Raw genomic sequence first — 27,885 nt, forward strand, 5'->3', positions numbered from 1 at the left:
CAAACAGGAAGTAAAGACTTTACAATACAATGCTCCCTAGAATTTCCTGCAGGTCCAGACAGATAAGGCCCGATGCTTTGTCTGAGATATACATACAGCATGTTTAGTTATGATGCGTTTATAATCAGGAAAACACGATTCATTTAGCACTTCAGCTCGCAAAGTGAGGAAAGGGGATTGAACTGGTTCTATACAATGTGAAATGAAAGTGGTATTTAAATGTGCTCATGCATGCAACCGTTTGCTGCGGGAAACAGTGTTGAAGTGCATCGGAGGGTCTTCAGGCTGTGACCAAGGATACACATATTTTAATTCAGCCTACTTTCTACATTAAAACTGGTATATTATTTTTTTTTTGTGTGTGTGTGTGTGTGTGTGTGTGTGTGTGTGTGTGTGTGTGTGTGTGTGTGTGTGTGTGTGTGTGTGTGTGTGTGTGTGTGTGTGTGTGTGTGTGTGTGTGTGGACATCTTACACATAACGGCTGCAGAAGATACGTTGTAAATAGGCAATACATCACCAGCAAGCAAAAATATTGGCCAGCATTACCACCTACTGGCCAAACAGCTACATTGCGGATAACGTGTATAATAGCTGTAGCGGTTCCTTCCTTTTTCTTTTTGACATTTCTTTTTTTAAACTGCTTATGTAAACCTTTGGAGCCCTGTCATATCAATAACAATTCCCAGCCAGAGCTAAGCCTACATTAACCTCATTACCAGGGATAATTGCGTGTTTAGACTTTTTTTTGTAGTCATGTTCACTGTCTAAATGAACCACTGTTGTTGTTCGATGTTTTAACAAGAATCAACGAAAAATATACTATACATATATAAAGACAAATGTTAATCACTACTTTGCAATTAAAACTAGGCTCCTCTACCAGTAGAACAACTACAACTCCCGGCATGCCCCCTATTTATGCCCTCCTCCCTGACCCCGTGACTGAAAATAATCTGATCAGCTGATCTGGCAACAAAATAACGCCACATAGATCTGCCAGGGAGGGGGCCGACGAACAAAACAATGACAGTGCTCGGGAAGACACCAAGGCAATAACCTATTTAAAACACTTCTCGGCCGTAACCGTGCATATTTATCCGCGTTCTGCCGCCAGATCTCAGGACATCCGCTGGTCTCCGGAGCTTTGACAGCGGCTGGTGTTGTTGTTGTTGTGGTTGTAAGTTCACCGAGGAGCCCGGTTACCAAACAAGGAGCCTCCGACTGCTTCTGCACGACCACCGCTTGTTTATACTCACTGGCTGGTGTATTTTTTCATTGGCCCTTTGCCCATTGATGCTTACTTTGGGTTTATTTCCCGATATGCGAAATAATCTGGGGATCAACGAGCTAGTGAAAGTCCACTTCCTAGCTAGCCGTGACTAGCTACGTCTGTTTGCACAGTGTTATCTCAGTGGGGGGTTCATTGTCTTGTTGTTGTGCTGGTGTCTCAACTACTCTTTCGAAATCGGTCATTTTACTACTTCTTTCTTTTAAAGCAAGCATCGTGTTTTCCACGATGTTCTGTACACAGTTTGTGTTTACTACTTGAAATCTAGCGACGAAATCCTCGCCTGCTCCCAGCTGAGCGAACATTGTAGCTTGACGTTTGATTGTGTCCTTATCGTCCACTATATATGTGCACCTGCTCACCAAGTCTTTTTTTAAATCACTCCTTTCCGTTGAAATATATGTAAACAGCCTCATGAGCAAGTTGCACTGACCCACATTGCTAGAGGTCAAATGGAGCATTGTTTCAATACAGTTTAATTTCTGCCACATACACATTGTTTTTCCATGGGCTACTCTTGAGTTATATGCCATTTTTTGTTTTTGCTCTTGACTGCCAGTGGAATCTGTCGGAAGTCTTCCTCCAAGCTGTTCCAGTTAGTAGTACATTGTGTCCCGGTTAACCTCGTGAGAAATGATGAGTGGCCATGGCTCTTCTACAGAAAAGGGAGTCAATAGTACTAATCTAATATGTCAAGAAAGCTATGCCTGCGGTGGCTCTGACGAGGCTGCGTTTGAATGTAATGAGTGCCAAAAGTTGCAATGCGTCCAATGTGAGGCAGGGCTCCATAGTCAAGAACATCTGAAGGGCCACGAGCGCCTGCCCATAGGCCCGGGACACATCCCGTACTGTGACAGTTGCAGAGGGAGTAACGGGAGTTCTGAAACGAAAAACAGATCTGTCATCCGCTGCCTCACCTGCAAAGTGAACTTGTGTCAAGACTGTCAGAAACGCACCCACAGCGGTGGAAACAAAAGGAAACACCCAGTTACAGCCTACCCTAAACTTGCTTTGGACAACTCGGTGCAGACCCCTGCTCAGACACCTGCTGCTCCCCCTGCTCAGACCTCTGCTCAACGCCCCGCTCAGCCCCCTGCTCAGCGCCCCGCTCAGACTCCTGCTCAATCCACTGCTCAACCTCCTGGCCAGACCCCCATCCGAACAGACAATGACAACAAAGCTCAGGCAGCAAGACTTCTGGAGAATGTGGCCAGTTTCCTTCTTGTGGATGAAAATGAGGAGATGCAGGTGAGTCATGCTAAGCACAACACATAATTCATACTAGACATGTCTAGTGCATACGGGAGGGATAAGCGGTTGTGAATGTGTGACCGACGTGCTCGCGTGTTGGCTCCAGATAAAGGATGAAGCTGCGTTCGTGAAGAAGCTGGGCTGCGAGCGGGACCGTCTGCTGAAGGTGGTGTCCATCTTTGGCAACACCGGGGAGGGGAAATCCCACACGCTGAACCACACCTTCTTCATGGGGAAGGAGGTGTTCAAGACCTCCCCGGCCCAGGAGTCGTGCACGGTGGGCGTGTGGGCGGCGTTCGACCCCGTGCGCAAGGTGGTGGTGATCGACACGGAGGGCCTGCTGGGGAACAGCTCCAAGCAGGGCCAGAGGACCCGCCTACTGCTCAAGGTGCTGGCCATCTCGGACCTCATCGTGTACCGCACGCACGCCGACCGCCTCCACGACGACCTCTTCAAGTTCCTGGGCGACGCCTCCGACGCCTACCTGAAGCACTTCACCAAGGAGCTGAAGGCCTCCATCGCCCGCTGCGGCCTGGACGTCCCGCTGTCCAGCATCGGCCCCGCGGTGGTCATCTTCCACGAGACCGTCCACACCAAGCTGCTCGGTTCAGGTACGGGAAAACTCACATTGTAGTGTGATATGAGGGAGGGGGAAGATAATGTATGTACTGCATTATCACTTTGCTTGTTTGCTTAAGTGGAGGTGGTGCGCTAGTTGTGGTATAGGGCTTGTACATCACGTCTTCACATCGCATTGGCCGCCTCCATTTTTTTTTGCATAGGAGTATTTCAGTGTTATGTAATTAGCCATGTTTTTTTCTGTTTGTTGTTAAGTAATAAGTCATGAAATGATTTTAAATTATTGGGCGAAATTGTTGTTTTTGAAACTGCCACAGTATGTCTCATGCGAGACGTGGAACACAGTTCTTTTGATAACTGTGTTCTAAAACTCTTGAGTGCTCAATATTTTGGAGTATCTGCAATAAAAAAGTCCCATAATGCATTCTGATGTGCAAGCCCTATAATTCGTATCGTATGAGGCACAGTCTATTATTAGTCTCTCACAATCAACAACACTTATGTGGTGTAAATTGAGGCTTGCCCATAACAGATGATTTGGGCGAAGCCAGTGACAACAAAGCAACGCTTTTCTTGTTTTGGTGTTTTGGTTTTACCTTGTCCACAGGATTGGTTGTAGCACTTGCTGTACCAAGTTGTTGCAAAACAAGAAAAACATAATTTTAAGGAGAGCTAGTGGTTGAATTTAAGATTGATTTTTGGATGTGGAACGTTCTAATTATTGCTACTTATTTACCTCTTCGATCATGTAATAGTGACTTGAAAAACCGTTTTACACAGCAAGCGTTGCTGTTGCCATGGGCTTATAAATAAAATTACAACTAGATTCTGGCTAACCTGCTGGCCTAGCTCCATTTGTAAACTTCCTCCTCCCTGTCCGCTGAAGGTAAGACATCGGAGCCGGTCGACAGGCTCCTGCTGGAGCGCTTCAGGAAGCTGGGTCGCTTCCCAGAAGCCTTCAGCTCTGTCCAGTACCGAGGCACCCAGACCCTCAGCCCCCCCACTGACTTCAGCGGCCTGAAGGCGAGCCTGGAGCAGCTCTTGGACAACAACGCCACCCGTTCCCCTCGCACCCCCGTGGTTATCTTCAAAGCCCTGCAGGTAAGGTCGTAAATAACTCGATTGGCCTCTGATGTGTGTGTGTGTGCGTGTGTGTGGGTGTCTTTGCGGCTTCCGTGTTTGAAGGACAATTGCGAAGGCTTTTGAATGACGCATAGGCTACTCGGATGAAGAGGTGAGAAAAAGGGCAGTGGTCTGCCTTATTGGATTCAAAAGGATGAACTGCTTCTTTGTGAGAGGGGGTTGTGGTTGTGATATGGCTCAGCATAATATCTGCTGGGTCTCTCTCCTCTGCTCCATCCAGGCCCTCAGCGATCGCTTCTGCGGCGAGATATCAGACGAGCTGGTGGCCCACGGCTGCTTCTTCCCTGATGAGTACTTCACCTGCTCCTCTCTCTGCCTCGGTTGCGGGTCAGTCACCCTTTAACGACTTTCATTTCATCCATCGTCATCATCTGCTGTGTGCCAACGGGCGGTTTTCAGCATGATGTTTGATGTATTCCTTTCTGTTCACAGATGTGGCTGCAAGAACAGTATGAACCACCTGGGGGAGGGAGTGTGCCACGAAGCCAAGCATCGCTGTCGCTACTCGCCCCAGTACGACAACCGCATCTACACATGCAAGGTATGCACCGACCGTAAAGGACGACTAAGGGATACAGCTAGCTAGCTAGCGAGGCTAACAATGACGTCACGCTAACCCCTGACCCTTCCCTCCACCCCAGGCTTGTTATGAAAGGGGACAGGAAGTGATGGTGGTTCCCAAGACCTCTGCGTCCTGTGACTCTCCGTGGCTGGGTTTGGCCAAATACGCCTGGTCTGGGTGAGTAGAGGGAGGAAGTGGACCCACACAAGATGGTCCAGGGTAGTAGGGGTTAGGGGTGTGCTACCTACACGCTCCATTCTTAGCAGCGCTGGTTACATTATTCTCCAACCTCTGACACAGAAGGCCTGTACTTGATAAATAAGTCAAAAGTCATTCATAAGAATGAAAGGGAAACTAGTTCACATTTTCTAATATATATATAGGGTTAGGGTTATAAATAATAAATCGGTAGTTTATTATTTAGTATTTAGACGTTAAAAAAATCAGTGTGTGCATATTTGGATGTTCATATATCGGTATGTAACTATATACAAACTATGTACAAGCTTCCAAAAACGCTACACTAGGAGTGTAGGAGCAACTTTTCTACTCTGCAGGGATTGTGAACATGATGTGATTTTCTCCGCCCGTGCAGGTATGTGATTGAATGCCCCACCTGTGGAGTCATCTATCGTAGCCGCCAGTACTGGTACGGAAACCAGGACCCCGTGGACACCGTGGTCCGTACCGAGATCCAGCACATATGGCCCGGGGTAAGACCCGGGACACGGGAGCCTTCTCAATCAATTTAATAGACCCCTGGCCTCCACGTCATCCATAATTGAGTGGTGGAAGGGCCATAAAAAAAACCAAACCGGCGGTCTCCGTTTCCCCCCAGTCGGACGGCTTCCTGAAGGACAACAGCAACGCGGCGCAGCGGCTTCTGGACGGGGTCAACCTGGTGGCTCAGTCGGTGTCGGAGCTCAGCGTCAAGCCCGCCAAGGCCGTCACCTCCTGGCTGACGGACCAGATCGCCCCGGCCTACTGGAAACCCAACTCCCTCATCCTGGTGAGTGACAATCCCCCCCCCCCCCCCCTCCTAGCCGACGCACTCAGCACCTCTCACCTCCACCGCAACAGCTGACAGTGTGCAGACGAGTGCCTCTGCAGGCATGTTCCCCAGCCTGTCGCGCTCCGCTTCCACCCTTTTTATTACGCAACTCGGGTTTGCAACCGGCTGGCCCGGCCGTGGACGGCCTCTCCTGTCCTTAGCGACCGCGGTTTCCCCTTACGGTTGTTGTTGTTTGCGTCTGGGCCCCTGCAGACGTGCCACAGATGTCAGACGGTCTTCCAGGACAATGACAACAAGCATCACTGCCGTGCCTGCGGGGAGGGCTTCTGCGATGGCTGCTCCTCCAGAGCCACGCCCATCCCAGAGAGGGGCTGGGGCCCCGCCCCGGTCAGGGTCTGCGACCTGTGCTTCGAGCAGCGGGCGTCCCACGCAGGTACGTGACCTGAGCCAGCCTCCCCTCTGCAGACGCGAGCAGCCCCCTCACCTCTAAGCCTACTGCTGGGCGTCCGTGTCCATCCCCTCTCACCTCGTTGTTATGTCTGTGCAGACTTGCTGGAGGAGGAGGAGGAGGGAGGAACGCTGGCCAGGAAGGTGGGGGAGGTGGTGACTAACACTCTGGGGGCAGTGGCCACCGCCATCGACATCCCTCTTGGTGAGTGGATCGCAGGAGAACAACAACACACAGCCTGGAATGGTTACGCAATTGGAATTTGTAACACAGATAGGATAAGTGGACTGGAGAAACTCTGCCCTCCAGTGGTGGGTCGTGGTATAGGGCAAACTCAGGATACTGAAGGTTGAACTCAGCTCCTGCTGGTTTATAAAGTATTGGCGGATGGTCAGGCGGAAACAGTCTATTTGGTTGCCAAGCCCTTCTCCCACTACAAGATTGTAATGTAATTGCTACTTATTCTGTGCAGTACAATACATACTGTCGCAGTAAGGCATGGTATTCAATCCAATTTAGATTTATGTATTATTTTTAGTGCTGGCAAGCGATTAAAATATTTAATGTCATAGTTAACTCACGATTAATCGCAATTGTTTTTTCTACGCTAAATATCCCTTGATTTCTTTGTTCCATTAATTTTTCTCATTTTAATGCTCTTATCAACATGGAGAAGTGCATCGGCTTGCCTTGTGCAAATGTTTTTTTATTGATAACAACATTGGCATATACTGATCAAAACAGGACGATACAAAAAAATGCCTATAGTGCAATTAAACGATGAACATACAAACATACTGCCTTGAACATAGCAGTCAGGCTACTGGTTCTTTGTTTTGAGGTAAAGAAAAAAAAAAAAAAGTTGTTTAAAATAAATAAATAAAGTGCGTTAATCGCGCGATAAAAAAATTAACGCTGTTGAAATTGGTTTGGGTTAACGCCGTTAACGCGATTAACTGACAGCACTAATTATTTTATTATTTTTTTTATAGTGCTAGATAGGGTTAGGTAATGAACTAATGGAAAATAGTAACTTTTGTTTTGACGTTTTGTAACAGTGATGAAATGTGCATGTTTTGGTGGGGGAACTATTTGTCCTCATCGTTAACATTATCTTCAAAAACATGCAGCGATACAGCATTCCTGCTGAGGTTGCTTTTACCTCTTTGTAATATATACCGAGGAACTTCACATACTGCCTTTTTAAAAAAATCCTGTCCCTTTCTAAAGAACAGCACGGGCCCTAGTTATTTCAGGAGGAGAAACAGCGACGCGAGGCACTGTGACAAAGCACATCTGACCACTCAGCGGTTTCCTAACCTGGTTCCTCCGTGCCTGCATGGGCGCGTCCCGGCGCTCTCTCCCCAGGTCTGGTGAAGGACGCGGCCCGGCCCGCCTACTGGGTGCCCGACCAGGACATCCTGTGCTGCCACAGCTGCCGGCGCGAGTTCAGCGCCAAGCTGTCCAAGCATCACTGCCGCGCCTGCGGGCAGGGCGTGTGTGACGACTGCTCCCCGGAGCGCCGCCCCGTGCCCTCACGAGGCTGGGACCACCCCGTGCGTGTGTGCACTCCCTGTGACCGGAAGCCCGGGGAGCTTTAACAGCGAGCGCATCAGGGAGAGAGGGAGAGAGAACCCCAGCTCCGTCCATCAGAAATCCGTTTCTGGTGCCATAGTTGATGGTTCTCACCTGTTTCTGTGGAAAGGTAGCCTTTCTTCTGTCAAATGTAGGACATTTAACTTGTGTCGATAGGATTCGGGAGTTCCTGTGGCCTTGTACAGCAGCGGGAACGAGCATTACTTGACTTGAGTGGGGAAGCTGTAATTCCACTCTAATTATTGACTAGCTATTATTACATTTCTGACAAAAAAAACACTAGTTTTTAGTTTCAATACACCTATTGGTATATTTTTCTATTATAGGGGATAATAGTATAATTTCAACACTATTGGTTGGAATACGTTGTGTGCTCTTATTATTGGAGATTGTTACCATAATGGGGAATGACGGGTTACGGTGAAGGGATGAGTGATTTTTTTTTTTTATCCGTACAAATGCAGGTTCATTGCATGCTCTATTGCAACCTTGTTTCGTGTTATTTGCACCCAACCTTTTATTTCAGCTAATAATAAGCTGTCACTTACTGTGGCCAACAACCAGGTGCCCAGTTGATCGAGCATCGTACGTGTGCCGCAAAAGGCTTTGAAATCTAGATCACTGCTGTGGTTTACTGGTTTGCCAAAAAAAAAATCAAAAAAAAAACCATTCAGGTTAAGTGTGACTGTGCTGGTGTATTTTATACTTTTACCCTGCAGTCTTGGTTGTATGGAGACGTATGGATAGTTGTTTTTAAGAGTACATTTTAGATGAGGGACATTTTCTGTGTTGAAGATATATATATATATATGTATGAAAAAATAACACTTGCTTTTGGCGTGCATGCTGGTCCGCGAGTTCCATCCGGTTTTCGTCATTCAGCAAATCGTCTTTTAAAACCAATAGCTATATAATGTCTGCCTCATTACACTTGGTCTGAGTTGCCTTTTAAGCATCTACAGTGAATTCCAAAAAACTTACACAAATCTCATTATAATACATGCCCTACTCATATAGAAATAATGCAAAATAACTGAAGTCCAAAACAGTTGGTATTGACTTTAAAGTAAAAAATACTCACTTTTTGGTTTTGTCTACCTTTTGCCTTAATCATACCTTTCACTGTGTCACGTGCAATCACATTGTTCCAGCTGTGTGTTAGAAACCCAAGTATCTTGTACTGTTACAGTGTGTTTTCACTGTCTCAAATGTTCCTTGTCATATGCAAAGTGTTTTGAAGTAGGGATTGGGGGGGTATCTTTGTAGGTAGAAAGCCATGCAGCTGATCCCTCTGAGCTCTTACACCCAAAACAGGGCTTGTCTCTTCTGTTAAAGATCCGACAACTTAGGCAAAACAGAACTCCCTAAACCCTGATTCAAGTTTTGCTCAACCAGTGTATCTTTCATTGCTGCACCCAAATAGTGACTCAAAAAGCACCGTAACAGTAAAGCCACTATTTTGGTATTTACTGTTGAAAAAAAAAAACACAAAACAAATCACACCGTGTATTTATGTCAACATCGGGATGAAAAAAAATTGTGAGCGAGATCTAAATGTTAGTCGTCTGTTTCTCTATACCCTTGTCATGCTTAAACATCCACACAGTATATCATTGACGTGGTTTTTGCTGAACCTCCTCAACACACGCTGCTGCTCAAGTAGACTCAGTGTCTTGGCCCTTTCTGTGGGCCTTTTTTGTAATAAAATATAAGAGAATGTTTTATGTTCGACATTTCGTGGCTGAAAAAAACTTCACCATAGTGTACAACAGCCACGTTCTTCTGCCAGTACCCATCACAAGCATGGCTCAAGGTTTCTGCAGAACAGAACAGACGGGCACGACTTTGGAGGGACATTTGTAGCTTTTAATTTGTTCCGTTATATCCTATGTTGAATTGTGTTAATTGATTTATGAAGCCAGTTTGTAAAGTACATTTCTTTTTGTATTTTGTTAATCACTTTACTTTACTTTATTTCTAATTCATTGTAATGTTATTGAGAAAGCTCTCTTTTCCATGTTCATGTTTGTTTTCACTCATATCTCGTAGAACCAGAAGCCCAAACCATTTATTTGAATGTACTTGGTGACTCAGAGCTTGAACAATCTACTTTGACGATAACTTATTAAATATGGAGATCATTTCACTTGGATTTATTGAACATGCCTTTGCAAATACTGATTTACTGTATAATTTCTAAGATATTGGTTATAAAATGTCCTCCCTTAAATTGAATTACTCTTTTATAGTTTATAAGGTTTATAAAGTCTTGGTTCAAATACAACTTGATTTCAAGATTAACTTTGTGTTCCAACAAGATTAGGGTGTTCCTAAATGCCCCAAGGTATGAATGACTTATACATATGAAGAGAGCAAACATTCTGCTAGTGACATAATTTAAAAAAATAAAATATATATAAAATATTATATATTTTAATTTCAAAATAACCTACATTTTATAATTGTCAGAAGTCCAGACATAGTTAGGATATACTCAATTAATGTGTCAAGATCCTTCATTAAATATGTGTAGTTCCACAGGTTAGCACAGGTTCCAAATAAACTAGTGACAATTATTTATATTATTGAGGATCAATACATTATTTATAAAAATAATCTCAAACAGAATCGGTTGTATCATACATTTTTGTTGATTGGCCGTGGTGTTTTCAATGTGATCTTTTTATTTATGCGAGATAATTCGGTTGGGGTATGGGTAGTTCCTGAAGAGAGGGCTCTTTAAAAGTCATGGAATACAGTTGTGTACAATATAAATACAAGGGAAAACCCTTTAAAATAATTTTGACAGCTCACCCCATAGGCCACGCCCCGTTCACATATGCTGCCCATGCATTGGCCCATGATTTCAAACCGCGCTCTGATTGGTTGCTTTGTCGTAGGTTTCCCTCAGAACTGCAAGACGCTGATATTGCGTTACATTGTGGCAAAATGGCGGCTGTCATTCAGAATCCACTAAAAGCGTAAGTAATTTGGCACAATACATACATTCTAAAAAATACTTTGTTGCCAACTCATCGCTTAACAGCTGCTGTGCATGCATGTCATTACAAGCCGTGCGACGGGGACTGATTAGACTGTCCTAATGCATTTTATGGATTTCTTGCATTGCAAAGTAGCCTCGTACAGTTATTTTATCTCACAGCATTTTTAATTTTATCCCAAACATATCCCTTAAAGCGGGGTGTCAATCGTAATGCGTTCGGAAAGTGTTGGCTTCAGACGATTGTGTATCGGGGGAGAGAAAATGCCTCCTTGCTGGGGTATTTAGTCTGGAAAGTGTCGACAGCGTGCCCGGCGGTACAGAACATTTCAACCGATCCTCTTCAGGCTCAGCCAGACGTGGACAGTAAAACGTGTTATTCTGCGTTAAGAAGACCCGTGTGCAGTTGGTGTGAACAGTCAACATGTCAACTTTGGCTCAACTGAGCGCAGACGTGGTCAGGAGCTGCCGCTTGTGAAGTGAAAATAAAGGGGGAGGCATTTTGGATTTACATGCGTTCTGTCCGTATCCAAAAAGTGATATTATGTTGGTCCTCGCAGAACCAAGTCTGGCTTATCATTGAAACGGGCTCCGATCATGTCAACTGTGTGATATTCCTCCGGAAGCATTGCTCCACATATTTCCCCAATTGCCCTTTGTTCTTCTGTATTGTTTCTTCCATTCCATTGCAGATGTACCCTACCTATCCATGTAGACTCGACATGACTTCAGCCGATATCATTGTTGGCATAGATTGCATTAGATGGCATGGGATTCAGCCCTATATGCATGCTGATAATGGCCCATTTATCGTCAGCAGTGATCGTGTGGACTGTGAAGTGTTGGAGCAGGCAATCGGCTGTGCCTTTAAGTGGAGATTAGCTGGGTCCGGGATTCTGGGCCCATCTGTCAAGAGATGCTCCGACAGAGAGGAAGTGTAGGGAACAAGCGGTAGATCCATCTGCTCTCATAGGTACCCTGGCACCCCGTGGACTTCAGCATTACCAGTGTATTAAAGCAAACTCTTCTGTACATAAGTGTACATATGCCACTCAGCCCTTCTGACATCATAAGGGGCATTACTCAGATCTAGGGTAGCCATACTACAGGGAAAACTTTATTCATGACATCTCTGCAAATAATATAAAATTCCTACATTTTTAGAAGAATTGTGCTCTGGTCTAGCCTGGAGGGAGCTAAGCCAAGAAACTCTGGGGTCATTCACAGTTGCCTTGTTTTCACCATGTCGCCATGCTAGTTAAACCTAGCCTCTTTTCTCTAGCTACTGCTTTGCTAGTTGCAGTACACAGGAAACGTCCTTTCTCATGATACTGCTGGATTATGTCCCTTCATGTGTCTCAACGTGATGTGCAAGTGTGCTTCAAAGCTGCTGTTTTAAATCTGTACCGGATTTAGCATTCTGATGCAGAATGTCCCCTTGATATAAGCTGTGCTTAATGAAGTGTTTCAATCTGCTATAATTAGCTTCTGTCTTGGGTTTCTGACTTCATTTCACACATTTGTCAGATTATAATTAGTCGCACTTGACACTAATTGGATGTTGCTCCTGTGGACCAGTGTGACCTTTTCTGTATGAAGACGATTCACTTTTGGGAAATGAGTTGCTGAAGAGGCTTTGGCTGGCGCCTTGTCGAAGGACCACATATGTAAGCCTGGTGTGTGTGCGAGTGGGAGTGTGTCAGTGTGAGAGAGGCGTCTCTAGAAATGCTTCACAATGTGCAGCATCTGAAGGGGCCTAGGCGAATACGTTCTCTTGATTTTGCGAATGGTAGAGAAGCACTGCCCTGTACGCTGGCTACCTTCTGAGTGTTATTGAGTAGACTTTGAGTGAGTCATTGCTGCTGTTTGTTGCTGCTGCTGCGCTGTGGAGGTGTACGGTCTCGTTTTCTTCCTGCCCTCTCCCTAGCTGTGTCATTCTGATTGGCGTAATGAGGGGGTTGTTGTCAGGATGCAGACACGATGTGGGCCCTCCTCTTCCTCCTCCTCCTACTCCTCTGTTATGTGGTAGCTCTGGCTTCCTGTGAAGACGCTGAGCACCTGCGTGTGTAAAAGGAACCTCTGATCAAAGCGCAACAAGCTCAGGCGACGTGTGCCTCTGTGCCCGTTGCTCCCTGTGTTTAGTGCGTTTATATTCAAGTTTAAGCCCTGTCACACTGGAGGTAGAAAGGGACACACGGCGGTTTAATGTCGCCCTGGTGCTCCCATAGTGGGAGGCGCTCAGCAGTCAAATCTCTCAGAACAGTTTTTGTACACTCGCACAGCGGTCACATGACCCAGTGAGACGTTGACATGAGCACACAGATAGCGGAGGTCCAACTGGCAACAAGATTTTGTCTTTTGTCCCTCCACCCCCTACCCCACCACCACCACCACTAACACCAAATAGGGGGCTAGGGCACACTCCTTCGATGGCTGAATTCCTGCGAGGATACACGTCAAACCACAACGCTGGGAGCTTACCAGTCTGACAGAGCTTCCAGTAGGTCAACATAGATCGACTCTTGACCAGTCGATCTAGTCTCTCCTGGCTCTCCTATAAGGTTTGCATATGAAATGGTAGGCGAGGGATCGGTCGAGCATGAGGCGGCGTGTTCCTCTTTGAGGGTTACAGACAGACAGCGAGAGGGTTGGAGAAGTCGACGACGGGAAGACGGAGCTCCAGTGAGAGGGTGAGCGCCGCCGCTTTCTCCCACCTTCTCTGTCAGACGTGTCGGGCTCCTCGCTCGTCACAAGTGTCAAGATAGACCTCGCGCCGCGGCCCCGTCCACCTGCTGCTGCGAGCGCAGCTACAGAGAAGCACGCGGCGGTTTGGTTCCTCTTGACACCAGGGCCCGGAGGCGGAGGAGACGGAGGAGGATACGGAGGAGGTGAGGTGAGGTGGGGGGCACTCATGAAGACATGAGACTTTCAGCCGCCGCCCCCCTTTGGACCGCCCGGCCCCGTCCTCGCCACTCTTCTTGAACTCTGTAGTGCTGCGTTTATAATGTCCTCGCTCTGCTGCTACTACTCCGGCCCGCAGGGTGCACGACTCTTTGAGCCTGAGCACCCGTCCCCTCTCTCCCCTGTGGGGAAGGGAGAGCAAGCGGGTGGGTGGATGGGGGCAGGGGGAGGGCAGCGGAGAAACAGCCTGCTGGTCGTAAACTGATATGTCACACCGTATCCCGTCAGACGCTGCTTGTTGATATGAAGGAATGAATGTAATATACATGGGCCAGATTGTTGGCACCGCTAACAGGGAAACGCTACACTTGTTGAGTATGTAATGGAAGACAGAGCTGAAGGAGTGAAAAAAAGAAAGAGGTTGGTGATGAATGCTTACGAAAGCAGGCTTTGTTTGTTTGATTTTGTGTGTGTGTGTGTGTGTGTGAAAATGATTCCTATTATTAAAACAACTCTGTGAAAAGGAAAGGTGGTTAAGATGTCAACCTTTTTAATGTTTTTGCTCTGTGGTCAGTCTGTTTGGTAAGGAGAGCTGCGTCTAATAACGCTACTTGTTAAAACTCAAGCTTGTGGAGCAGGGCTTGTGTACACTCTGCAAGAAGTGGAGTCCAGCAAGGATTTCAAGTGCACTCCCTCAATGTTCAATGTTTTTGGGGGAAACTTTGTTGCTTTCACTCGACTTCACCTCTAGGAGATAATTATTCTTAGGCTGGGTTTGTTATTATGTTAAAGTGTGAGCAACCCGACCAATCAGAGGGACGGAATGCCTCATTTAAATTGTTGATTGCGTTAGAGGGGAAACAAAGGGTGCTGGTCAGGTGATGGTCTGTCAGCTGTTCACATTCTCATCGTCATGGCTGACAAAACGAGAGTCAGCATTTTATTAATCAATGAACACAGCTGATCGGTTATCAGAGGCTCAAGCCTTCACCCACTCGCACCACACCCTTGTGCTCTTTTGCAACCTTTAGTACCACCGCTGTGAAGTCAAGTCGAGCTTCAGGATTGTTTTAGGCCATATGTTATTCGGCTGTTTTGTAGAGGCATTCTGGAATAATACCGCAATGTGCCAAAACATTCAAATCGACTTTACATGAAAGAAAGTATTTCCAAACTGAAAGTTAAAAGAATGTACCGGCAATCCAAATGCTCAGAAGGTCATGGTGAACTTTCACTTTTACAATTTGTAACTTTGGCCGGACGTGGGTCTTGCACCATCGTGTATGTAAAGCGCAGGCTGTTGATTTGCATGTTCCACAATGGCGCACAGACTCAACTGAGCTCAGTCGCCTCCCCAGACCAGTTGAACTGTTGAACAACTAAGGACAGTCGACCGTTTTGTCTCCTTATCTGATGGCTGCTTCTAGGCTCCTGCTCCTTTTCTTTTTTTTTTTTTTCTTTCTCTCTGGCTTGTTTTCTAGGGGGGACTGCTTCCCCCCCGCTCTCTTTGTGTGTGACGTCTCTCTCTCTCGCTCTCTCTTCACACCTCACGTTCCCTTCCTTGCCTTGTGTACCTGTGGCCGTGTTTGCTCTTCCCTCGTGGTGTTGACACGTAGCCACGCTCTTCCCCAGCCTCTCAGACACTGTGGCTTTTGTCTCGCCACAGCAGCGGCTCGATGCAAGGCTGCATTCCAACTGGTGCTGTTTTATCTGCCTGAGGTCGTCTCATCAAAGAGCACAGACTACAGAGGGAGGGAGGGAGGGAGAGTTGAAGAGAGAGTGGGGGTAGACAGAGCGGGAAGAGTTGGAGAGAGAAGAGTTGGAGAGAAGGGATAGAGTTGGGGACAGAGAGCAGGAGGGAGGGAGAGAGAGAGTTGAGAAGGAGAGGGAGAGAAAGCAAGCGGAAGAGACCAATCTAGATGTCACTGAGAACAGAGAACCGCCTGGGCGCCACCCGCCGGCTTTACTTTGAGACTTGCAGACTCATGCTCCCGCCAGCTGCTCATTAGTTTTATTTCCAAAATGGCCGCCTGCTAATGGAGTAATTGAGAGCACGTGGAGGAACTTCCATTACGACAGCGCCGATCCCAGGGTATGTTCCCCACTCCCTGGGTTTGTTCAGAGACGCCGCGGCAGCCATTATTGGCCATGTTCTTTCCAACGGATCCAGGTTTTTAGTTTTACCACCACCATCTTCTGATTTCAGTCAAATCAGGAGCCGCCCTTGTGGCACTCTAGCTGAGTTAATTAAGTAGGCTAATTACTATTCCAGGCAGCCATCGCGCGAGCTCGGATGTGCGATTTACTCCCCCAGTTCATCCTGAATATTAACAGCCGAGGCCTGAGGGACCGTCAGAATCTGACAGACATTGAGGAAAGTGAGAAGATAAGCAGTGCTAGTGAATGTATAATATATAGATATGGATGGATGGATGGAAAGATAGATGTGTGTTGTGGTGCTGCCTACACTCCTAATATGCCTTCATTGATTACACACACACACACACACACACACACACACACACACACACACACACTGTTTGTGCTGTCTCGGGTGAGATTGAATTAGGAGTGCAGATCTAGAGGTCATGGCGATAGAGAGTGTGCTCAAACCCCTGCAAGAGGGAGAGTTCTGGAATCTGAGCGTTAGTCATGGCTATTTGCGCCTCCTTTTCTGTTTAACCTGATTTAGCTCGCTGAGATGGCAGAACAGCTTGGGTATTATTTAGTACTCCATCCTTTATTCCCGAAAGAGGGCACTTGTGTTTTCAATATTCGTTCATTAGCATAATTTTTGTTGTTTGCTCAGGTGAGGTCATCGCTCCTGGCCGTCCTGATGTGTGATTGTCTGTGCATGAAAACGCCTAGTTTGGTTCCACTGTCTGCGTACCCTAATGCTCTTTTTTTATTATGTCTGGGAAATTTCATCACACAAACCTTTTGTCCTGGTTTTTATGTGTGTGGGGGTGTGTTTGTGTGTGTGTGTATTTGATATTCATGATCGCCTAACCAGTGTCGGAGCTGGTTGAACATAAGACCACTGGATACTGGTTACCTGGTCATCCAGTTTGAATCAGTGAATATGGTCTGCATCAGGGGTCACACAACCCCGCCCCCTTGGTTTCCTTTTGCCTGCCACGGTTCCTTTGCTCTGTCCGTGAGTGCTCCTCACTCCCAACGCTGCCCCCTGCAGGTTGGGAGACCAGTTCTACAAGGACGCCATCGAGCAGTGCCGCAGCTACAACGCCCGCCTGTGTGCCGAGCGCAGCGTGCGCCTGCCCTTCCTGGACTCCCAGACGGGAGTGGCGCAGAACAACTGCTACATATGGATGGAGCGGCATCAGCGCAGCCCCGGTGGGAGGACACGCACGCACGCATGAACAGACACGCACAGGCAGACGCGAACGTGCAGACACACGCACACACTAGCATGCACACAAAGACATGCACGAACACAAGCACACGCCCAGATGCGCACACACGCACGCACGCACGCACGCACAGACCGCACGTCTGCACGCGCAGACACGTATGCAAGCACAGACATGCAAGCATGCATGCACACACACACAAACCAACACACACAGAATTGGTAAACAAGCGTCTTTTGTTGTGTCGTAGGTGTTTGTTTTCGGACAGATGGAGGACAACACACAGTGTATGATCAGTCAGTCTTCTTCTTGTGTGACTGAATAAAATCCATAGGGCCATGAGAATGAATTGGCAAAAACGTTGTAAACATGCACTTTTTAATGGAATATACCAACATGTTTTGTGGACTTCATTGTGATGATTCACAATAACAAATAAGGTCTGGAACTATTATGTAGCTTCAACAAAGCTGTTTCACCAAGCTTAGTTTACTGGACGCCGTTGTGCACTTATTTGTCCCCTCCACCCTTCGCTTTTTGGCAAAAAAGCAAACAAACGAACCGATATTCCACAGACCAAACAAACAAGCGTTGGCTCCAAATGGTTGTAACCCCCCTAACACATACCTATCTGGAGGATCTGCACTGCCAGGAACCAAAAGCTGCGACCGTATCTGTGCCTGGTCTTATCTTTGTCTGTGTGTCGCCCCCCCCATGCAGGTGTGGCGGCCGGCCAGATGTATACCTACCCCGCCCGCTGCTGGAGGAAGAAGAGACGGCTCCACACGGCCACAGACCCCCGCCTCGGCCTCTACGGCCTCCAGCTCGGTAAGGGCCAATTAAAGGGTGTGAGCTGACACTGCTCAGACTCTCACCCCTCCCCCCCCCCCTCACCCCCCGCTCCTGGCAGCCCGGGACACGCCCCCCTCCTCCATTACCCGCCAGCCTTCCGGCAGCCCTTATTGCCGATATCACCCGCCATCGACGGGGATTCGGGCTAATCTGGCTAAAAGCCCCGTCGGTTCCCTCTGCTGACGGCGGCGCGCCGGGCAGAATGCCGCCGTCCGCCTCGCTGTCGCTCTCCGGCCGTCGTGTTCGCCCGCTCGTGTCCGCCGCGCCGCGCCGCCGAGGTTCGTTGTGCAAGAAGTAGGAAACGTAATTAGATTTTGGCTGCAGCTGCCGCTGCTGGGAGTCGCCAGGCAGAGCTCAGCGCCTTGTGGTGGGCAGTGTTTAATAAACGTTAAGGAACGGGGGTCCGGCTGCCGCCGCCGTCTCACGCAGCACTTTTTAACCACACACACACACACACACACACACACACACACACACACACACACACACACACACACACACACACACACACACACACACACACACACACACACACACACACTATTATGTCCTCACCTGATCTCCGCCCTGCTCTCTTTCACTGCCTCTGCCTTCTGCCACCCCTACCCTACAATCTCTACATCCCTCTTTGTGTGTGTGTGTGTGTGTGTGTGTGTGTGTGTGGGGGGGGGGGGGGTTGGTCTGTGTGGTGGAGCACGTGCATTCGGATCCTTGTGGATTCACGGCGATGTTCCCCTGGACTAAATAATGCAGTCTGACGGAAAACTGTAATCCCAGCGTTCTTCGAACGAGACGGGGGGTGTTGCGACACAGTCTGCTGCAAGTCTCCGAACACCAGGGATCAGGGGGTAGGAGGGGGGGACTTTATCTGTCATTCGATAAGCGTGATGGGGCATATTCTTTTGCGGAGTGATTAGCTCATGCTTTTCATCAGATTTGCTTTTGAATCAGATTGTATCTGCTTCGTCTAGAAGGCAGGGTTGGGAGGGGGTTGGTTGGTGGCGGGACGGAGAGAGTGAGCGACGGGGCGAGAGAGACAGCTTGTGAACGGAGCCTTTTGTTTCTTAAACACAGCTCACTGTAGCTCCATTGTTTTCCTACCGAGTTCTGACTGACTGCACAGCCTACCGCCTAGCCCCCCTCCCTCTCCCCCGCTGCCTCCCTCTCCCCCTCCCTCTCCCTCCCTGACTTCACAGCCTACCTCCTCTCCCCCCTCCCACTCCCCCGCTGCCTCCCCCTCCCTCTCCCTCCCTGACTGCACAGACTACCTCCTCTCCCCCTCTCTCCTCCCTCTCCCTCCCTCTCCCTCCCTGACTGCACAGCCTACCTCCTCTCCCCCTCCCTCTCCCCCTCTCTCCTCCCTCTCCCTCCCTCCCTCCCTCTCCCCTCCTCCCACCCTGGTTTGCCTTCTCCAGCAAACAAAAGCCCACAGGACGAGAGCGTTTAACTGATTTAACCTGGCATTACCGGGATGCGGCCGGTGCACGGCCGGCCAGAGGTGGCCCGCGACTCAAGCAGGGGCAGGGGCAGGGGCCAGGCAGAGTGGGGAGAGGGGGAGAGACCCGCTGGCTGCCCTGGCTGGGCTGTGCGCTGGCCGTCTGGCTTCCCAGGCAGGCTCTGTGCTGTCTAGCGGATGGTGTGCCGGAGACAGGGGCTGCATGCAGAATCAGCTCCCTGCTGCAGGCTGCTGCCGGCTCTATTTTTAGGCCCCCAGCCTCCCATGGGTTGGCAGGGGAGGGAGGGAGGGAGGGGGGGTGGTGGGTGGTTGGGAGGGGGAGGGTGGATTGGTGGGGATGGGGGGGGGGGGAGGGAGGGAGGGAGGGAGGGGGGGGTGCTGTCTCGTCGCGGAGAGTTGAAAGTCACAATGGTGAACGGTTGCTGCTGGTGTTGCCATGCACCAGGTCCCCCCCCCCCCACCCCCACCCCCACCCCCAGTTAGTTCAGTTTTAGTGAAGCACGTCGTGGCTGCCTGCCTCCTGCACCGCTGCTGTCAGTCACCAGCCCTCACCTCGCTGACCCCCTGCTGCTGAAGCACTTCCCGCCCGTTCATTATCCCGGAAGAATAATTCACAGCAGACGCAGCAGGGAGGGAGTCTAACTAAATGGAGGGGGATTAAAACCCACACACGCACGCACGCACACGGGCACGCACGCACACACACACGGGCACGCACGCGCACCACGTCGACTGCTGCTCACTGCTGCCAGAGGTGTGGGGTGGTCGGGGGAACGGCTGAGTGTGTCTGTCTGTACAGCTGTCTGTCCCTCTGTCTGTCCCTCTGTCTGTCCCTCTGTCTGTCCCTCTGTCTGTCCCTCTGCCTGTCCCTCTGCCTGTCCCTCTGTCTGTCCCTCTGTCTGTCCCTCTGTCTGTCCCTCTGCCTGTCCCTCTGCCTGTCCCTCTGTCTGTCCCTCTGCCTGTCCCTCTGCCTGTCCCTCTGCCTGTCCCTCTGTCTGTCCCTCTGTCTGTCCCTCTGTCTGTCCCTCTGTCTGTCAAAGCTTTGTCTGATCGATCTATGTCGCTCTGCTCGCGCTGCCTCTCCTCTACGTTGTCGGTATGAATCTGCCTGTGCAATGAGGAGGACACCGCTAAGATATATAGATAGATGGATGGATGGGGAGGTCTGTAATGCTGCACATTTCTTGGAGATTTGTCTACATGAATGCAGTCGGGATGTAGATATATAGATCTTTAGAGGTAGATGGATATATCTATAGAGATAGTGATATGTATTCCCAACTGCATTCATGTAGACAAATCTCCCAGAAATGTGCAGCTTTTTAGACCTGCCTAACCCTGCCGTTGACTTCCACCTCAGTCTTTAAAGCATGCGGCGTATCACCGATGATCTATGGCTGTGGGGAACTGCTCAGAGGGCGCGCTGGAGCCCGGGCAGACGTTGGTACCCCAGCCTAGCCTCACGCACTAGAGGGGTTTTCTGTGGTGGTTTTAACATCAATTTCCTTGTAATATTTAAGCTTTAAGATGTGTTTATATGATTTAAAAAAAGATTATGCAAAGCATTATTGTTCAATTCTCAGATTCTGTTTAACCTGAGCAGTTACATTATGCAGAGCTGTGGGATTCTGCATCATGTAACTGCTGTGTGTGATTTGTAAACAGTAGGTCCGGTTGCACAACAGATAATACAATTTCTCCTCCTTGGTGTGACAAATGATTCATTTATTTTTTAGCAGAAACATGTAAATGTTTGATTGAAACTCTGCCAAAGCCCAACACCACTTGAGAGACAATGTTTTAAATGACCACACTCGGCCTTGTCTTAAGTCATACCACACATTCTTAGCAGCATGAATCCATAGCCTCAAGTCAACGCTCTGGACGGCTGCAGCTGATCTCAGGACAGTTTGACAGATAATATTTAGATTTTGAGTTGACGCACGACTAAACCACCTCACCCTGACCCCCGCGTACAAAAACCCTTTTGCACTTCTTCCTCTGTGCGGAGTAACAGTATCCATGTTATTTCCTCCACTGTTGAAAGTGATATATTTGCGCTCCCCTGTGTTGTTGACCTGCGTCCAGATGGCAGTCTCATGTCTAAGGACTCGCTGCCCACGCAGAGCACCACCCTGGAGGCCCTGCTGCGCGGAGAGGGTCTGGACAAGAGGAACAACTCCAAAAACGACGAGGAGAGCTTGCTGGAAATTCAGGTGGGTCACACTCCCGGGACGGGACATTTTGATTTATTTACGGGATAAGGTCTCACCTTAATTGGTTTTTCATTTTCAATCGCATAATTGTTGATGGTGGTTAATGGATTAGTGTTCAACTAGGCGTGACTGAACCTTTTTATTTCCTTTTTTTTACCTGGGAAAACCTTTCTGTTAATTATATCAAATCAACGCGCTGAGGCAGATACATTAAGCATTATTACGATTACTAAAATTAGTGTTATACTTGAGACTCGGAGATGTCCTAGTTTCTTAATTTCCACTAGGACTACTGTTGTTTCCATTTAGGGCATTTAGCAATCACTTTTAACCAAAGCGACTTACACGATTCGTACACACATTCACACACCGCTGGCGAAGTCAAGGCGAGGCGACAATCCAGCTCACCGTGAGCAGTCAGGGTTTAGCCTCAGGGACACGCAACACCCGGCTAGGATCGGACTAGCAACCGTCCAGTTAAACGTCAACCCGCTCCACCTCCTGAGCTAAGCCGACCCGCTTCCGTTTCCCTTTGCAAGAGATGAGCGTAGCGCCGAAGACTCCATTTAATGGAGCTCATCTGGAGACGCCCAGATGAGCCAGATATAGCAGATGGTGAAACGTACACGGGAGGAAATGTAGCAGGGCACGCAGCACAAAGCCCATCTCTCCCTTGTTGGACACAGAGGGTTCTGGAGGCGGACGCAGCGGAGGACGTCTTCAACGACGACGACGACTACGAGGTCGACACGCCCAAGAGGAGACACAGAGGCAAAGGAAGGGTACGTAGCACCCTCACTGCGTGCGTGCGTGCGTGCGTGCGTGCGTGTTCCTTTCATAGATTCCAATAGCGGAAGGTTGCAATTCTATATTCTGATTAAGGTGTGGCTCATAATGTAGGGCTATATTCAGACTACAAATGAGTTTCTATTTATGTTTCTATTCTACAATATTCTATATAATTTTTCGTCCAAATGTAGGTATTGTATAATAGCTGTAGATCTTATTCTAACCAGCTAGTAACCGCAGTAAATGACTCTTACTTTGACTATTCTTCATTCATAATTAGGCATATATATTATCTACCATATCCAAAGCGACTTATCAAATGACCTGGGACACATGTCATTAAGGTCTAGTGGTTAGGAAACCTGGCTCAAACATGCTTCCGGGTGGAATGCGGACATTGGGTGTCCCACCCGGTCCCCTTTGAGCTGGGCCTCGGACCACCCTGAGACTGTTCTCTCTCCACAGGGCCGGGGCTCGGGCCGACGGAGGACGGACGTGGACGACCAGGACAAGCCGTACGTCTGTGACAGTGAGTACTGAGACGCTGCAGCTGCAGCTGGATCCCCGCAGCCAGGACTTCACACTGGGGCAGAGCAGATGAACAAAGGTTGCTAGGTTACCACAGTCTCTGTGAAGATGGTTTGCCACGACAGGGTGAAGTTCTCCTGGAGTACCTGATCTCCGGAAATCAGACTACAATTAGCACGAGCGAATCCTTAATCTTTCATCGTCGTGAGCTATGTTACGATTTGCTGTGCGCGTATATAGTTTTGCATGCCTTCGTGACATGGCTCTCCAGATGTTCCTTGCATTAGCATTTGTGGGAAAACCTAGCGCGCATGCTACGCCGGACGCATGCGGAAAAGTAGCACTTGGGGAACTCTGCTCTCTTTGTGGTGCCTGATCTTCAACGCAACATCTTTCATTTCCCTTTGCTTTGTGTTTCTTCTGTTTCAGACAGATACAAACAAAAGCATAACTCAAAATCTTCAACCTGAGCTATATCGACTTGTTGGCTCTTATTTTGTATCTCCGGTGAGCACGTTTGGAGTGGTTTAATGTCGTGGTACGATGGCGACAAGTGGTGGGATATGTAGTTTGTGCATTATGCAGTTTTACTTTGTCCTCATTTAAAGTGCTTTCGTGGCGTTGGCGTTCACCTTTCTCTTCTCCCACTCAGTAGGAGAAAGAACGGGTGAGGTCGGCATTGTACTGCCTCCTCACTTTCTGCTTTATTCCACCGAATCCTTCTTTATCACAACTTCAAGTGCTCTTTTCCTTCACCTTGGAGTCAGAGGTAGATAAGCTGCAGCCCACCGGCAGCTATCCGTCCGGCTTTATATAACTCTACTGGTTGAAGGCATCGCAGTCCCTTCTCTCTAAAACAACACGCTTCTCCTAAAGAACTCAACACCTTGCGAGTCAAACCTCGGAGCCGCCATTTTGATTTGAAGTTACCAAATGGATAGATAAGACAGGTAGATAAAACTTTATTAATCCCCCGGAGGGGAAATTCCTTTGTTGCAGCACAGCAGCAGTGGAAGACACAGGATATAATACAATGTGATAAAATAAAAATACAAAGTAGTACTAAGGAAAACAAAAATTAGTGCTAAAGTAAATTCTGAAGTAAGGACAAACAGTCCGAAATTATGAAGTGGCCCAGTGCCAGAATATTAAAGTGTGTAAATGTACGTAAATGTTAGAATACTAAAAACAAAGCCAGGCAGTGCGTTCGTAATCCAGAGTCAGTCACCCCCTGTCTGTCGTAGACTCAGTCGAGCTTCGACTGAGCATTCTTAACTTGTTTACCTTCAACCCTTTTGTCCTTACATCGGTTCTGACCCTAGCCTAGCAAAGAAGTTTTTCTCGTGCAGAGAACACAATCCAGGTCTCAACTAGAGATGTTCCAATACCATTTTTTTTTCCATCCCGATACCCAAACAGAGTATAATCTGATCGAGCATCTAGCATTGGAACTACTAATAGCACTTGTTCTCATTGAAGGGTTCTCTTACAACGACAACAATGTACAGTCGGTTCACTTAATTTCAAATGCACCATAAGGCTGCCCGTGTTTTTGATGTTCTTTGCCCGTGTATTACAGCAGCCAGTCACGTGATGGTATCCAGTCGGCGCATAGACTCGCCGATTCCCGATACTGCATTTTAGGCGGTATCGGAGGAATTTCCAATTCTAGTATGGGAGCGACTCTAGTCTCGGCGTGCCTTCTGCTCTTGTGTTGCAGTCTGCGGGAAGCGCTACAGGAACCGGACGGGGCTCAGCTACCACTACACCCATTCCCACCTGGCCCACGAGCAGCAGCGGCCCGGGGACAGCACCGCCACCGCCGCCACCACCCGATCCCCCTCCACAGCGCGTTCAGACAGGCACAAACGTAAGGAGCCCCTCCAGGATCACTAGGATCCCCACACTGGATCATTAGGATCCCCACGACGGATCATTAGGATCCCCACACTGGATCATAAGGATCCACCACACTGGATCATAAGGATCCACCACACTGGATCATTAGGATCCACCACACTGGATCATTAGGATCCATCACCCTGGATCATAAGGATCCACCACACTGGATCATTAGGATCCACCACACTGGATCATTAGGATCCACCACACTGGATCATTAGGATCCACCACACTGGATCACTAGGATCCACTACACTGGATCACTAGGATCCACCACACTGGATCACTAGGATTCACCGCACCGGATCACTAGGATCCACCACACTGGATCACTAGGATTCACCACACCGGATCATTGGGGCTCTCATGCTAGTCACATGTTTACAGATGCTTTTCCCAGACCTCTGCTTAGGCAGTGTAACCGTCTAATAGTTGGGAAATTTACATTACATTTCAGTTAACATTTGGGTAATTTAGCAGACACTTTTAGCCAAAGCCACTCACAATAAGTTTGTCAGAAGAAAGAGAAAAAGAAACAAAAGAGAGAGGGATAAAAATCCACCATACTGCTTTTAATTTATTAGAGTTTTTAGAGGATAACATGTTATGTATGTATGTATGTATGTATGTATGTATGTATGTATGTATGTATGTATGTATGTATGTATGTATGTATGTATGTATGTATGTATGTATGTATGTATGTATGTATGTATGTATATAAATATCCCATTCCCCATATTGTCATTTGATGTTAATTGTCCTCCCCCCGCCTCTCTCTGCACAGGTCTGAAGGGTCCAGTCCCAGCTGGCATTCCCAATAACTACTGCAATAAGTGCAAGGGCTCCGTCAGGAAAACGGGTAAATCCGGGTCGGCCTGCTCCGCCTGCCACCGCAAAAGTGAGTTGACTGTCCGTGAAGCGCAGCGGGGAACAGCAGCACAGCAGTAGACCCCGCTAGGCCCCAGAGCACACAGAAGGGGTGGGGAGGTCGTAGGTCAGGGGGTCAGGGGTCACGGGGTCGTGGTGCTCTGGTCCGTACTCACTGTGTCCTCCGCTGTCCTGTGTGCCAGCTGACCGCGGGGAGGCGCCGGGAGCGGGCGGGGCAGCGGCCGGGGCGGAGGAGCTGTTTGGCACCACCTCGGAGAGCGACGCTTCCACCTTCCACGGGTTCGAGGACGACGACCTGGAGGAGACCGCCGCCGCCACCGCCGCCGTCGCCGTCGCTAACGGCAACGCAATATCCACCCGCTACAGATAGAGACAAGCTTTTCCCCACACAAACAGAGACCTTTTTTTTAAAGAAAGTATATGTATCTATCTATATGTATCTCCACGGATATATATGTAGATATATATATGGATGTCCTCTGGCAAATTCTGCTGCTTCTTTTTCAATGTTTTTTTTATGTTTTGTTTGTTTGCAGAAAGCACAAAGTGGTGATTTCAGGACGTTATTTTATCTACTGAACAATGTTGAATAATTTATGAACTCTTCCTTTTTTTTCTAATATATATTAACTCTGAAAGGCGATGATCTGCTCTCGGGCCGTTTGTCGGGCGAAGTTGCGAATTCTAAATCTAGATCTTTGGAGATCTTTTTTTTTCTCCACTGGAGCAGAAGGAGCAAAGTACGACGAGATGAACAAAAAGACAAGAAAACAAATCTATTAAAAAAAAAAAAACACTGGAACATTAGAATAGAAATCTGCTTCTCCATTCTGGATCGAGAATCCAGATATACAAAGGACTTCGATGTTATCCGAAACCTGACATGGACAGACATCATGACGGATGAACAGCAGTCCCAAGGAACCCTTTCTCTCCAGCTCTGAGATTGTACTGTAAAAAAACAACAAAAGAAAAAAAAGATAAAGTGAAGGAACAAACTAAATGGTTGGCCACAGACCACTGGAACATAGACGCAGAATAACAAAAACCACAGCCCTTGGATGATGAACACACACACACACACACACACACACACACACACACACACACACACACACACACACACACACACACACACACACACACACACACACACACACCACTCTCTTTCTTTCTTTCTTTCTTTCTTTCTTTCTTTCTTTCTTTCTTTCTTTCTTTCTTTCTTTCTTTCTTTCTTTCTTTCTTTCTTTCTTTCTTTCTTTCTTTCTTTCTTTCTTTCTTTCTTTCTTTCTTTCTTTCTTTCTCTCTTCTTCTCTATCTATCTATCTATCTCTCCCTCTATTTCTATCCTGGACTTGCGGCTCCTGAGGGACGGGGCCACTCTTGAGCCTCGTTGGTCCAGGTGAACGTGTCCCTAATGGAGCCGTGGGTCACGTCATCGCGTGGACGCAGGGCAGCTTTGGCTTTGCAAAACCAAAAGGACGGCCGCTTCTGCTCTTCTCCTCCAGGCATGTAGATGCAGCTGACAAAACACTTAAACCTTACTTTGATTTTGAAAACGCTCATTCTTTCTCTTCCTTACCGGGAAGTTTGCGGAAACAACGCTTTTATTTTGCTGCTGCTGCTGTTGTTGTTGTTGTGGGCCAAGCGATTCCTGGAGGTTTATGGTACTCCCGGGAACCAAACTAGCTGAGAGTCGGGACAGTGTGTGTCGTGTTGAGGAGCAACCAGGTGCTGTGGCGTGTGCCCCCCCCCCCCCCCCCTTCCCCCCTCAGCCATGCCCTAAGGTCAAACCCCTCCAGAACCACGTGGACCCGTCTGGGACCACGAACCACACGCCACCGGACAGCGGGAGGTTCTGAAGTGTTTCTCTCCAGCCCATGGTTCACGTGCGCCGCATCGGAGCTCTGACAGCGTCCTCTGGTCTCTCCAAGAAGCTGTGCATGCGACTCGGGGCGGGCTCTCTGTCTTACAGGTCGGACCCCAGCCCCCCATCCCCCACCCCCCCCCTGCACTCTCATCCGGTCTGACGCCGGGACGTCCCTACGAGCCGAGCAGCCCGCCATCTCGCACTGGAAGCCGGCTCTGAAAGCCATGAC

The 27,885-nt window shown here is 48.3% G+C and overlaps 2 protein-coding genes across 5 annotated transcripts; both read left to right on the forward strand.

The window, feature by feature from the left end:
- Nucleotides 1-950: 950 nt before the first annotated feature.
- On the forward strand, nucleotides 951-10,031 carry LOC115543859 (zinc finger FYVE domain-containing protein 1). The gene is made up of 11 exons (XM_030356500.1): nucleotides 951-2,536; nucleotides 2,646-3,150; nucleotides 4,005-4,219; nucleotides 4,482-4,588; nucleotides 4,694-4,802; nucleotides 4,903-5,000; nucleotides 5,419-5,536; nucleotides 5,662-5,832; nucleotides 6,088-6,268; nucleotides 6,383-6,487; nucleotides 7,652-10,031. The coding sequence occupies exons 1-11, from the start codon at nucleotides 1,922-1,924 to the stop codon at nucleotides 7,882-7,884; spliced, it is 2,457 nt and encodes an 818-aa protein (XP_030212360.1). The 5' UTR covers nucleotides 951-1,921; the 3' UTR covers nucleotides 7,885-10,031.
- A 729-nt stretch (nucleotides 10,032-10,760) lies between these two features.
- On the forward strand, nucleotides 10,761-26,756 carry LOC115544220 (zinc finger protein DPF3). 4 transcript variants are annotated; one of them, XM_030357079.1, is made up of 9 exons: nucleotides 10,761-10,860; nucleotides 16,975-17,135; nucleotides 17,873-17,980; nucleotides 21,549-21,676; nucleotides 22,363-22,458; nucleotides 22,931-22,994; nucleotides 24,714-24,863; nucleotides 25,683-25,796; nucleotides 25,969-26,756. In XM_030357079.1, exons 1-9 carry the CDS (start codon nucleotides 10,829-10,831, stop codon nucleotides 26,154-26,156), a joined length of 1,041 nt encoding a protein of 346 aa, XP_030212939.1. In that variant the 5' UTR covers nucleotides 10,761-10,828; the 3' UTR covers nucleotides 26,157-26,756. The 4 variants fall into 4 exon arrangements, with proteins under 4 accessions (XP_030212939.1, XP_030212940.1, XP_030212941.1 ...); XM_030357080.1 differs by lacking the exon at nucleotides 10,761-10,860 and adding an exon at nucleotides 13,162-13,570; XM_030357081.1 differs by lacking the exon at nucleotides 10,761-10,860 and adding an exon at nucleotides 14,007-14,201.
- Nucleotides 26,757-27,885: the final 1,129 nt, after the last annotated feature.

Source organism: Gadus morhua, chromosome 5 (assembly GCF_902167405.1).
Source record: "Gadus morhua chromosome 5, gadMor3.0, whole genome shotgun sequence".
NCBI classification, from domain to species: Eukaryota; Metazoa; Chordata; class Actinopteri; order Gadiformes; family Gadidae; genus Gadus; species Gadus morhua.